At 46.2% G+C, this 14,657-nt stretch overlaps 1 protein-coding gene across 1 annotated transcript; it reads left to right on the forward strand.

Moving 5' to 3' along the window:
• Positions 1-614: 614 nt before the first annotated feature.
• On the forward strand, positions 615-14,094 carry prokr1a (prokineticin receptor 1a). Its single transcript, XM_031561785.2, is given in 5 exon segments — positions 615-993; positions 2,271-2,771; positions 12,635-12,858; positions 12,861-13,124; positions 13,127-14,094. Coding segments are annotated over 4 exon segments (1,272 nt in total). The 5' UTR covers positions 615-993; positions 2,271-2,316; the 3' UTR covers positions 13,456-14,094.
• The last annotated feature ends 563 nt before the right edge of the window (positions 14,095-14,657 follow it).

Consider the following 14,657-nt stretch of genomic DNA (forward strand, 5'->3'; position numbering starts at 1 on the left):
CTCGCCTTGTATGCATTCTTGGTAGAGAAATCAATAATAAAGAAATCAGGGTGAAAATGATGATACATTTGTTGAGAAAGGGACACTTATAATGTTTGTGTGGGATGTGTGATTGTATGTTCTCTTTAGTGTCAAAGAATGAGAATGTACATAACTGGTAGAGAAATCCAAAAATAAAGAAATCAGGGTGAAAATGATGATGATACATTTGTTGAGAAAGGGACACTTAAAATGTTTGTGTGGGATGTGTGATTGTATGTTCTCTTTAGAGTCAAAGAATGAGAATGTACATAACTTCCGTAAATATTTTTAATGCTACAAATTTGAATATGCGATTTCAAAAAAATGTGTGTGTATTTGGGAGATAGAGAGAGAGAGAACAACACTATTCAGGCCTTGAAAGAATGGATGAAACATTGTGTGATAGAGCTGAAAGCGATTTACCATTAGTGTTTTGCAACAAAAAAATTGAAAACTCCTTTTTGATTGACCTCTGTCGCAACAACCCTTGTATCACAGTCATTAAGACATTTGATACCCACCATTGTAGCGCGATGTGCAAGCACGTCCAAGCCCAAGTCCCAAAATCAACGACGTTGTACTGACATGTACAGTTTGTCATCTTTGCTTATACGGAACACTGATACCCCTGGACTGTTTTGGAGTGAGAAGTTGTTGAGTGCCATTATAAATTCTGCTGTTGCCGCGACGTCGCCACTGTTAAAACACGATGGGGAAGACGGCGCGCAAAGAGTGGCGGTTGGCGCAACGTGCGCAACGGTTTCAGTGGGTCTGTGCGCCCCAAGCCAGCAGAGGGAGGAGAGGAGAGCTACACTTTTCAGTTCGCACAGCTGGTGAGAAGACAGGTAGTAGCGCGTCTCCCTGTGTGGGAGAGATTAGCTCTTCACAGTAAAGAAAATAAACTTATGAACGTGGACATGGCAAGCGTCAGATATCGTTATGGTAAAATAAGTCATTCATAATACATTGAGGGTAAGTTTTTTTTTTGTATGTCTAAAAGTGTGCTATTCATATTAACTGAATATGTAAAGTGGCTACGAGTACATGTTCTGATGCATCAGATACTCTGAAATGTCATGTCAACTGTTCTTACACTTAAGTGCAAAAACAGAATTTCATTCTTCAGAGAACACGAGAAGAGAATTGCTCGGTACAAAAAAAATATGTTTCAAACGACGTCATAATTAGGCATAAATTTTGATGACCACTTTCCTGAAATTCCGTACGCGCCTAGCAAACAGAAAAGGGTGTTAGGTGGCCCATCACAGATGAAGTTTGAAACGAACGAAAGTGATGCATTTGAATGTCGTGGAATATGGCTTCTGCACCTGCCCGTTACTTGAGTGTACCGCAGTATTTAAAATATCCATGAACCAAGAGATAAGCTGTGACATTTGCTGTGTGAAATGGAACCGGAGATTTTGCGTCCTTTTATTGCACAAGCAACAACCTGCAACAAGCGAGGCTCTACAACAAATTCGTTTCATTGCACATCTTGTCGGGGAATGTAACTTTTTAACGAGTTAATCATTAAAATGATTTGTGATGAAGCATTCGGGCCAAGTATTCAGCATGACAAATGTGAACCTCCAGACCATTTATTTAAAGCAAATTAATTGTTTAGTACACATGGATGTTTGTAAAGTTTTAGGCTAATTATGGGAACGGATGGCAAAACCTATTTTCCGTATAATGCATTAATAGGGCTGGTAGGCTCTATTTTTTTTATTTTTTTTATCATTGCGATGCAGTCATTTCGGCAGATGTCAGTACATTCCAATTATGTGGTGGGGGTTGGGATTCAGGTCAGGATTTGAATAATCATCTTTAACGCAGAACATTTTCTTTGCGCACTGTGATGGAGAAGGCCACGGGGGTGGTCTTCGCCAAAGAAACAAGACTGCGAGCTAATTCACTGGCAACTGAGGTTATATGGGCTTTTACATGGTTGTTGCCTACGTTGAAGAGTATACATTTGAAGCGCAAGTGAAAGGCGGTAGCTACCTTGTCTGTTCTACTTGAGTGTTCGCTTGTGTTGCCTGCAGCCTAAGTAGCCAAGGCCCGAATGGACAGAGGTCACCACTAAAGTATATTCTCAGTGTCAGCTGAGTAAAACAAACATCTGATAAATAAATACAAACGTGTATCTAATGTAGGTCTTAGCCTGGGGGGAGCTCGAAAAAATGTTGAGCTAGTGTCTTTCTCCTCTCACAAGCTCAGCACAAAAAACTGTCACTTTGTGTTTGCAGGCGCCCTACGGTCAGCTCCAAGCGGGAACACATCAGTGAAGTTGACATGGACGTCTCCAACAGCAGCGTCATGGCAAAAGCCTCACCCTCGGAGGGTCCCTACGACCCTTACTTGGCCGCGTATGACGTCTTGCTGGACTACGAGGTGCCCCTAGACCAGATCCCCGACACGACACAGGGTCGTGCCTTCTTCGTGGCCACCATTGGCATCGCCGTGGTGCTGGTGTGCATCATACTCGTGTGCGGCGTCGGCAACTGCCTCTTCATCGCCGCGCTGGCCCGTTACAAGAAGCTCCGGAACATCACCAATCTCCTCATTGCCAACTTGGCGGTGTCCGACGTTCTCGTTGCCGTGGTGTGCTGTCCCTTCTTGATGGATTACTACGTTGTCAAGCAGCTATCTTGGGACCACGGGTTGGTCCTCTGCGCCTCCATTAATTACCTACGGACGGTCTCTCTGTATGTGTCTACCAACGCACTGCTGGCCATTGCTGTGGACAGGTGAGGTTTATGATTGTTGGCACGTAACTTTCATGAACAAAAAGCAACCAGAGCCGTTCACATGCCCGATTCTGATGAAGAGGGCTTCTCAGGTCGTCAGCAAAAAAAGGATAAAATACACACACAGTAGCCAATCTGAAATTTCACTCATTTTATCAAATGATGGAGGGAAAAATGGAGGCCAATGTCCTGGGTAATAAGATTTTCCACAGTGACGGCTTGTGGGAGAACAAATTGCAGGATTACCAGAATGGTGTGGGCTTTTTGTAGAGTTAGCTGCAGTGTGTGTGTGTGTGTGTGAGTGTGTGTGTGTGTGTGTGTGAGTGTGTGTGTGTGTGTGTGTGTGAGAGAGTGTGAGAGAGTGTGTGTGTGTGTCTATGGCTCTCTCTCTCTCTCTCTTTGTGTGTGTGTGTGTGTGTGTGTGTGAGAGAGAGAGAGAGAGTGTGTGTGTGTCTATGGCTCTCTCTCTCTCTGTGTGTGTGTGTGTGTGTGTGTGTGTGTGTCTCTGTGTGTGTGTGCATGCACAGGGGGCCAATGCGTTCAACAATGCAGGTGTGTTTGAGTGTGTGTAGGTTTGCAGGTTTGTGTGTAAGTTTGCAGGTGCAGTGTGTGTGTGTGTGCATGCACAGGGGGCCAGTGCGTTCCACAATGCGGAATTAGATATCTGCTGTGCGGAACACCTGCCTGTGTGTGAGTGTGTGTGTGTGTGTGTGTGTGTGTGTGCATGGCCGGACCTAGCACATTTGGTGCCCTAGGCAAGCTTCACCCCCTGGCGCCCCCCCGCCCCCACAAAATTAATATTCCTAACAGTTCTACAGTAAAGTACTGCACCTTTATTTATTACAAGAACAAAAGTGCAAAGTGCACACTAAAGAATCAAAACAAATAAACAACTTAGCTAACAAACAATAATAATAATAATAATAATAACAATTAAATAATATAATATAATATATGCAAATTTACACTTGTTAAATAATCAAAATATAATATGCAAAATAAATAAATAGTATAAATTAACGTTGTCTCAAGAACTATTTACATTCCACTTCAAGGGTTACAGTGCAGTCTTTCTGGCCTTCCTCGCTGCAAAGTCATCAATGACCATTGTATGAAATCTGACCACCAACCACATGGTTAATACTGATCACAGCCAGACCACTGAGGCGTTCTTGAGCCATGGTTGACCTCAGGCACGTCTTCAACAGTTTTCATTTAGAAAAACTCGTCTCGGCGAAGCTACTGTTACTGGTAGCGTTGCACTGATCCGCAGAGCAATACACAGGTTGGGATATATTTCTGTGAGCTGCTTTGCTTTGCTCATTGATGGCAAGTAGGGTACACTTTCCAAGTCCAAATATATTGGCTTTATTTTTCAGGCCTCAGACTCAATATTGGTCTCCTATTGGCTCGGCTCAAAGTTGAGTGCAGGTTCAGAGTGTGGAGCTGCTGTGGATGAGAGCCACAGACTCTGTGATGGGCAGAGAGGAGTGTGTGTGTGTGTGTGTGTGTGTGTGTGTGAGTGTACAGAGTTGACAGGCCCCTTCAGCAGAGCCCTCCACGGTGAATAAATAATTTGTGGCAGCACCAGCAGCAGGGGACTGACTGCCTCTTCCTCTGATCCAGGGTCAGATTGGGGAGAGTTCAGCTAGCCAAGGGTGGTTTCGCTCAGTGGCCAACACCCCCCCCCCCCCCCCCCCCGCCACACACACACACACACACACACACACACACACACACACACACACACACACACACACACACACACACACACACACACACACACAATGAGTAAATGTATGACCTGTGGTCAGATTAGGATGAGTTACACTACAGTTAGCCAATGGGTGGGCTCCCAGAATCTCTACTTGTGAACAGAGAGACAAATGCACACGCACGCACACACACACACACACAAACACACACACACACACACACACACACACACACAGGTAGGCATTTCTATACATTTCTGGAAATACATTATAGCCTACCCTCTTAGAGCTACACTTTACCACAAGGTTTCCCTAGCCGTTAAAGTTTCCCTTTATGAACACACCAATAAAACCCACTGATCTGTCTTATGGAAACAAAAACTGTTGTCAAGAATATTAATTCATATTTAAATGTTTTGTTTTCACAGATAGATCACACCTTCCCTAGTTTTAAAGATAAAGTTTCAAAGACTTTTCACAGAATGATGAGCTGAAGCTGAATCTTTAAAGGTCAAGTATGTGATTCTAAACCGACAGTGAATTACCGCTCACACTCCAGGCTCTGTATGTCCACAAAGTCGAGTCATACACAATTCCAGCCAATCAGCATTGCTTCAGGAGGGGTGTAATATGACTTGCTGTCAAATATAAACAACCTTTCGCCAGCATCGTGGACTGCGTCGTGGACAAGTGTACAATGCTGCACCTTTATATATTTTACAAAAATGTACTGTATATAGCCGCCAATTTTCCCGCCATAGCATAATCATAACAAAATATGACCACAGAAGTCCCGGTTCACACATTGTCACACATCCATCTTTCAATCCACTCTCTCAAAAATCAATAAAGGCCTTTAAGGACCTTTACCAGGGGGGGGGGGGGGGGGGGGGGGGCATGACACAACCAGTATATGACACAACACCTGTGGCGGCTACAGTTACTCACATTATGGCATTCGAGGTGTTTGATGGCTCCACATCTGGCCAGATGCCATTAGCAGAGCCCACTTTTCTTCCTGGCTTGCCCTTGACTCTTTTATGAGAAGTGGATCTATATCGCATGAGAGCGAGACGGAGAGCCAGAGGGCGGGGGGGGGGAGTGGAGGGCTCAATATGCCTGTGCAAAATCCTGATTCACCATTTATGACCACAGAATGAAAAGTTCTGCTATTGGATTGCTTTTTTGATGAACTGAGACACACACACACTCTCTCACAAACAAATGCACACACAAGCACACACAAACACACACACACACAGAGGGAGAGAGGGAAAGTGAGAGAGAGCGATTTAAGGAGCAAGAGACCGTAATCACCTAAGGTGATAACAAGCAAATTCAATCTCATTGAAATAACAGAAAACACAAATCATCACCACAGCTTTAATGGCTCCCTGCGGCAACCATGCCTAAACGCTAGCCTCCAAAACAGCCTTGTTTTGTCTGGTGAGGATTTGTTATTTTGCTAATTTGAATCAGGTAAACATTCCATGGTTCCCACTGACAATGGGCTGCCCTGGAAACCGTGTGACAAAACAAGGTCACCGAATCACTTTTGCCACTGTCACAAAGGCCGTTGAAATGAACTAGGATAGTTTCCTTTGGGATCAATGCTAGGATCAAAGCATTTGTGATCATACTTCAAGCAAAAGTTTGGACAGCCCTGGGAAAATGACTTGATACAATTTGGTTATATAAAAAAACCCAGCATCAAACAAATGTTAAAAATGAACATTCTTGAATGAGCATTTTTGAAATATTAATGTAGAATGAACGTATTCCACAAAAAAAAAAATTAAACAGCAATGTAGGCATGTGTCGAGTGGTGCGCAAATGTTGAATTCTGTCTGTACGCCACAGAGAATGTATTGGCTACACTCACAGAAACATCTAGAACATCTTGGATCTTCTCCTTTACTTCTTTACTTAAGATCTTCTTTACTCGTTTGTATAGGCACAAAGGTATCATTTTTCACATAAAAGAAGCATTCTTCACAAAACTATCATCAAGGCAGTGCCTTTTGAAAGCAGTTCAGAATCAGTGGAACTACCGAATGCCTCTCTGCCAAGTTTATATTGTAGATGAAGGTTCTTTCTTCTTTCTTTTACACCAAAAGAACCTAAAAAAAAAAAAGACTTGAAATGAAAACAGAGAGGCCAGATCATTTCACTGTGGGCATGGCTGCAATGGCTTCAGCTGCACACTTCCCAGCAAACATTAATTTCAGACTCAGACACACACACACACGCACACACACACACACACACACACACACACACACACACACACGCACACGCACACGCACACACACGCACGAGTGTTCAGGGGTGCTTTACATATAGAACATCATATTTGACAGCCATAACTGTGCCATGACACCAGCGAACCGGTGGAGATGAAGTTAATGGTAGAAAAGGTAATATGTGGCCCTTAAAGTTTGTAATATCTATATATTTGTATGTGTGTGTGTGTGTGGGGGGGGGGGGGTGTGTATGTGTATGTGTATGTGTGTAATGTGTGAGTGTGTGTGTTCTTTTACAAGTAAAAGGTAGGAGGAGGCCAGAGAGGAAGGATAAACAACATAAAAGTGTTGCGACACTGCGACATTTCCGCATATCCAAGACAGTGGATGTTTTTCTGAGACTGAGTAATGCTTTGGTCTTGCTTTAGTTTAAGTATCCTTAGACAGAACGTTTAAGTTTCCTTGCTCAGAATGTCCTTTATTTTAAGTATCCTTACTGTACATTTAGTACAACTCACTTTTCATAGAATGCCAAGTTGTCGGTACCGTCTATACTATGCACTACAATAAGAACCACACCGTGTTGCACTTTAAGCACTTTGTACCGACAGCTACTTCTTCAGGGGAACCATTTTGGAGCCAGTGCCCCAGTTCATATTCAGATTGAGAAATGGCCCATTCTAAAGATCATGCCACAAAGGCATGTGGTGTTTATTAGCTCACTCCAACTGACCTTAATCAACCACTGTTTAAGTTAATTCGTTTGGTTCCTGTGCCAGAGTGGGTAGAGTAATACTACTACTACTACTACTACTACTACTACTACTACTACTACTAATAATAATAATACTAATTATTATTAAATATTAAATATGCAGAACCAAGGAATTCTTTAGGTTCACAAGAAGTTCAGGCAAGGGTCCACTCCACTGGATAGGCGTGCTCTGTGAGACACAACGCAGTTTGCTTATACAGAAAACTAGAATCTGTGATCTGAACCAGAACCAGAGATTGGATTTATTGCCACGTAGGTTTCCACATAAAATGGACTGGAATGTGTCATGGTGGTGTGGTGCTGCTCAGGTTAAATACACAGAAGGAGACAGAAGGACACAGAAGGAGACAGAAGACAAGACAATTTACAGCAGAAAAAAATAAATGTGTGTGACTGCGTGGTGTTGTGTGAGCGGTGAGTGAGGGTCCGAGCGTGGTGTTGTGTGAGCGGTGAGTGAGTGTCCGAGCGTGGTGTTGTGTGAGCGGTGAGTGAGTGTCCGAGCGTGGTGTTGTGTGAGCGGTGAGTGAGTGTCCGAGCGTGGTGTTGTGTGAGCGGTGAGTGAGTGTCCGAGCCGTGGTGTTGTGTGAGCGGTGAGTGAGTGTCCGAGCGTGGTGTTGTGTGTGTGTGTGTGTGTGTGTGTGTGTGTGAGCGGTGAGTGAGTGTCCGAGCGTGGTGTTGTGTGAGCGGTGAGTGAGTGTCCGAGCGTGGTGTTGTGTGAGCGGTGAGTGAGTGTCCGAGCGTGGTGTTGTGTGAGCGGTGAGTGAGTGTCCGAGCGTGGTGTTGTGTGTGTGTGTGTGTGTGTGTGTGTGTGTGAGCGGTGAGTGAGGGTCCGAGCGTGGTGTTGTGTGAGCGGTGAGTGAGTGTCCGAGCGTGGTGTTGTGTGAGCGGTGAGTGAGTGTCCGAGCGTGGTGTTGTGTGAGCGGTGAGTGAGTGTGTGTGTGTGTGTGAGCGGTGAGTGAGTGTCCGAGCGTGGTGTTGTGTGAGCGGTGAGTGAGGGTTATTTAGCACGAAAGAAACCTCGCTGTGCCTTCCCATTGAGGCCAAACCCGGGATTGCAATCCAATCTATTCGCAAGAGTGAAGGGGGGAAGAAATGACAGTATCATTTTTAAACCATTTGGTATTTCAGAGGGAGTTATAGTTTTGAGGAATAGCCATTGCAGGACCACACACAAATCTCGGGCCTGTCAGACCTGACAAATGTGACGGCATGACAACTCGGTAGCGGCCATCACTCTCACAGGACATGATGCTGTTTGTCGTGCCTAGGCCCCCCTGACACAAGTATATTAATATTTGCACACCGCATTGCCTGGGTGTGTTCAATGCATCTGCAACAATAGCACCCAACGCTGAGCACCCTCGAGACATGTTATTACACGATAATCGCAGCACTTGCTCATGGCTTGTTCGCAATCAGCTTTTTGTCACATGATGGATATGCTGTAGGCTTTGTCTGAGGTTTCCTATGTTTCTGTCGGGGCGACAGTGGTACAGTAGGTAGAGAAGGTAGGTAGAGAAGTCGTTTAGCAATCAAAAGGTTGCTAGTTCGATTCCCTGTCGAAGCGTCCTTGAGCAAGACACTGAACCCCTAATTGCTCCTGATGTGCAGTGTGCCATCAGTGTAAAATGTAAATGTGTATACATTGTAAGTCGCACATATGTAAGTCGCTTTGGATAAAAGCGTCTGCTAAATGACTAAATGTAAATGTAAATGTTCTAAATGGCGCTCGAGTCGTTTGTCAGAACAGAGCCCCACGTGGCCGTATCTGCATCTGTGGCTAAGAGCACGACATGGTGAGGAGAGTACTGACAATACAACCATGATTTTAGATTAGATAAAAGGTTTAGATTTAGATAAGTGGGGCCTAATTTGTTAGGAGCCGTGAGAAGATGGTTTGCGGGGGTATTGGCGAAGAAGCCACCCACAGTAGTGCAGGGGAAGTGCTGTGTGTGTGTGTATGTGTGTGTATGTGTGTGTGTGTGTGTCTTTCCATCTGAAGTGTTTCTTTATGAGAGAAAGAAACCGTGTGAAGAATTACCACCAGTGTAATCCAGACCAACTGCTGTCAAGCCCTGTTAATCATTCTGCTGAAAAGCCTTAGAGTGGCATTCAACACAACAACACTTAAGACTGCGGAACAGATGAGTGTTTGTATTTGCTCTGCATTTCTTCTCTTTTATGTGAAGCAACTTACAGACACAGACACACACTCTCACACACAAACACACACTCTTTCTCTCTCTTACACACACACTCTCTCTCACTCTCACACACACACACACACACACACACACACACACACACACACACACATGTTCTACAAAGGCTAGGCTGCAGATCCCCCCAGACACATTAGTCTTGCCTGCTGGTTTAGTCATTCATGTTGCCATGGTACCATTGCTATGGTCCTAATCACTGTTATGATTCTATACAGATAACCTTAACATATCCTTACATATCACCATCAAATGACTGCACACATTGCCTTTGGTGACAGCGTGACGTGCGAGAGGCAATTTATAATTCCCAAAGCAACATGTTTTTCCTACTTATCTCAACATGTCACAATGTTAGCACAATTATGGATTGTGTGAAATCCCAGCTGCATAGAATTAAATACCAGCGTCTTTCTCTGACACAGGTGCACACGCACATACACGCTCTCTCTCACACACTAGACACACACACACACACAGACACGCACATACACACTCTCTCTCTCTCTCTCTCTCTCTCTCTCTCTCTCTCTCTCTCTCTCTCTCTCTCTCTCTCTCTCTCTCTCTCTCTCTCTCTCTCTCTCTCTCTCTCTCTCTCTCTCTCTCTCTCTCTCTCTCTCTCTCTCCTCTCTCTCTCTCTCTCTCTCTCTCTCTCTCTCTCTCTCTCTCTCTCACACACACACACACACCACACACACACACACACACACACACACACACACACACACTCAGACAGAGGTTTTGGAGGAAAAGCCTAAACCACAGAAACTTCCCTTGGTCTTGTTGTACATGGGCCCTGTGTTATTGACAGACCGTGTACAGTACACACACACAGTAATAGATGAATACAAATGCAGGGTGACCTTCTGTTCACACCTGAATCTCTCTCTCCTTCCACACCTGAATCTCTCTCTCCGTCTCCTCTTCCACACCTGAATCTCTCTCTCCATCTCCTCTTCCACACCTGAATCTCTCTCTCCTTCTACACCTGAATCTCTCTCCGTCTCTCCTTCCACACCTGAATCTCTCTCTCCGTCTCCTCTTCCACACCTGAATCTCTCTCTCCGTCTCCTCTTCCACACCTGAATCTCTCTCTCCATCTCCTCTTCCACACCTGAATCTCTCTCTCCTTCTACACCTGAATCTCTCTCCGTCTCTCCTTCCACACCTGAATCTCTCTCTCTCTCTCTCTCTCCATCTCCTCTTCCACACCTGAATCTCTCTCTCCTTCTACACCTGAATCTCTCTCTCCATCTCTCCTTCTACACCTGAATCTCTCTCTCCATCTCCTCTTCTACTATACAAAAAGTCCTCATGCATTCCATGACTAGGTCTGCCCCTCTGAAATGTATTCATAAGTTCACTTCAAACACCGTGCAGTTGAACAAAATGATTACCCTTTCCCCATCAACAGCTAGGCATTTACCTCTGGAATGCCTCCACAAGAACAGCATCGCTAAGATGGCGCTCAGTCGTAGGCTGAGTTCTATTTCTATTGTCTAGTCTATTTTCCCATGTTTGTCAAAAGTTAAATGTCGTTTCATCATGCATTCAGATTGTTTTCTTGATTTCTTTTTCTGTACGTTTTAAAGATTTGTACAATACATTTTGAGTGTGTGAGGACATTTTATGGTGCGCTATACAGTGAATAAAACGTACAGTTGAGAATTTAAACAGTACTACAAAATGGCTGATCGACTAATATAGTGGACTATAGAGTGGGTGAATGGACATTCCGAACATAGATATAGCCACTCTTTTCTCTCAGACTTCCTGTCTATCTCCCTCTCTGTACATGCTCCTGATATATGCAGTGCATATACAAGCAGTCACTTGTGGGCAGAAATGCATGACTGGGATGCTGGGGTTCATTGACGTGTTCAGTTTAGCACACTCGTCCCCTAGAGTTAAAGGCGTAGTCCGCAGCTCTAATCCAATACACGTTATGTTTTGGAGGGCAGCGAGTGTGAAAACGCTGGAGAAAAGGCTCATTTCCTCAGGGACATGGTCATAGTGCTACCCACTCAAGCTTTAGAGGTTCCCCACAAGCAGAGATCAGTTCCCCTAGGTGTGAAGTTGTGCCTGGGGTTGAAAGTGCTGCAAGAAAAAAACCCTCTGTGTCTCCTTGGGGGTAGGAGGGGGGATGGGGCGTCAGGGAGGGTGAAAAAGCTTGAGCTTGACCTCGTTTCCACGGGAACATGGCTGTAATACTTGCAGTTTACTCTCAAGATTGAAAATGTTCCACCTTGGCTTCCCCGTATATCCTTAGGTGTATGGCCATAGCTTTGACATACCCATTCTCTCTATCCTGCGTCCCTCTATCTCGCTCTCTCATATGACCATGTGCCTCCTGCAATAACATGGGCTCTCTCTCTCACACACCCTCGGGCATATGGCCATAGCTTTCACCTGCCCCCCCCTCTCTCTCTCTCTCTCTCTCTCACACACCCTCGGGTATATGGCCATAGCTTTCACCTGCCCCCCCTCTCTCTCTCTCTCACACACCCTCGGGTATATGGCCATAGCTTTCACCTGTCCTCTCTCTCTCTCTCTCTCTCTCTCACCCTCAGGCATATGGCCATAGCTTTCACCTGTCCTCTCTCTCTCTCTCTCTCTCTCTCACCCTCAGGCATATGGCCATAGCTTTCACCTGCCCCCTCTCTCTCTCTCTCACACACCCTCGGGTATATGGCCATAGCTTTCACCTGCCCCCTCCCTCTCTCTCTCTCTGTCTCACCCTCAGGCATATGGCCATAGCTTTGACCTGCCCCCCCTCTCTCTCTCTCTCTCACACACCCTCAGGCATATAGCTATAGCTTTCACCTGTCCTCTCTCTCTCTCTCTCTCTCACCCCTCAGGCATATGGCCATAGCTTTGACCTGTCCTCTCTCTCTCTCTGTCTCACCCTCAGGTATATGGCGATAGTGCATCCTCTGCGGCCACGCATGAAGCACCAGACAGCCTACTTCCTGATCCTGGGTGTGTGGGTGGTCCCCGTCCTCATTTCCATTCCCGCAGCCTACTTCGCCTCGGAGACGGCCTACCCCGCCCACGGCGATGGCGGCGGTGGCTACGGCGACGGTCACCGCGACCACAAGATCTTCTGCGCCCAGATCTGGCCGGTGGACAGCCAAGCCTCTACCGCTCCTACTTCCTGATGGTGTTCGCCGCCGAGTTCCTGGGGCCCGTGGCGGTGATGTCGGCGTGCTACGTGCGCGTCTCGCGCGAGCTCTGGTTCAAGGGCATGCCCGGCTTCCCCACGGAGCAGCTGCGCCGGCGGCTGCGGAGGCGGAGGAGGACGGTGCTGGTGCTCATGGGAGTCCTGGTGGCGTACGTCCTGTGCTGGGCGCCGTACTACGGCTTCGCGCTGCTGCGCGACTTCTACCCGACCCTCATCTCCAGGGGCGCTACTCGCTCGTCGTGTTCTACGTGGTGGAGTGCATCGCCATGAGCAATGGCGTGATCAACACGCTCTGCTTCGTCAGCGTGCGGCGGGGCCGCTGCCCCTGGAGGTGGGCGGGAGGAGGGTGGGGGTGGTTCCGGGGGGCGGGGGCTGCGGCGTGCTCCAGAGCGACGACCAACTGGACGGTGGTCACGGGGAAGGACGGGAACGACATCACCATGATGGGCAAGACGGCGACGACGGCGACGACGGCGGCGGTCGAGGAAGGGGACCCTGGCTCATTGTCATTGAGGGTGACTGAGAACGTGGACTGCACGCATATAAGATGAGGGAGGATTTTTTTTTTTTTTTTGTCTCAACTGATCAAATTGAGTGTAAGGGGTAACAGAGAACACCTTTAAGCCATGAGATCAAATGTCTCATCTCTCGTCTTGGCTTCTTGATTTATTTTCACATAATTTTCCTGGTCTTGGATTTGGTAAAATCAAAACTCCCAAAAGTCACTGTAAAGAGTAACCGACCACACGTTTAAGCAAGGACACAAAATGTCTTGCATCTCCTGAGGCATAAGCTGGAGACATGGCCCACACTAACCTATTAGCCCCAAAAAAACAGAACTCTTGCCTCTACCGGTCTTGGGGTAAAATCAAGACACCCAAAGTGAGTGTAAGAGGTTAACATTGGAGAGACTAAAAGTTTCCTGAGGCAGCCCCCTATTTCAGCCATTCCTGGCTTCTTAATTTGTGTCCCGTGTTGAAGTTGTTGAACATTAACTGCATGGTAAACACCTCCTCACCAAACCATCCTCTGAGGCAGAAAACGTATATTCTACTCGTCTCCCTTTGGCAAACAATGAGGTGGGATTCCAGAGTCTCCTTCCACATCGCCGTGGTGATGCAGCATTGCAAGGTCACTGGAGGTCAGAGGGTAAAACACTGGGCATCTGAACACAGAGGCTGTTATAGGTGACAAGAGCCAAAGACAATGGTCTGTTTTTCTCGGGGAACTGTTTGCTCCCGTCTTGTCACTTATTGCCATTTCTTCAAAAGTCTCTCTAAGGCTCCATCAGTTCCGTTACTCAACTATAGGGGGAGGAAAAAGACAGTTGGGTCTCGCTCCAAAGGACTGTGTACAAAAAAAAAAAAGGGAAAAAACTGAAAAAGACCCAGACAACAACTCCTTGGGCTACCAGCTGGAACTGATTGTCAGGTGGACTGTCAGAGCACTTCAAGAGTCCAGAGTCACTGAGTGCTCTCAAGGGAACGCCAGAAACCATTACTGATCAAACAGTTCCTCAGAAAACCTCCAGCCATCTGAATGTTTTCCCGAGATGCTCAACATTCATGGGGGTACTTAACAAACAACTGTGGTACAAACGGCAGAGACTTCTGATGACTTGCACAGGAAAAAAGAATCCTGTGACAATCGAAATAAATGAGTGCGGATGGTCCAAACTGCTAAAATCTCGAGCATCCTGTGAAAGTCGTAAAAATGAGGAGCAAAACAACTTCTGATGACTCGCACTGAGCAG

The sequence above is a fragment of the Clupea harengus genome, chromosome 24 (genome assembly GCF_900700415.2).
Source record: "Clupea harengus chromosome 24, Ch_v2.0.2, whole genome shotgun sequence".
NCBI classification, from domain to species: Eukaryota; Metazoa; Chordata; class Actinopteri; order Clupeiformes; family Clupeidae; genus Clupea; species Clupea harengus.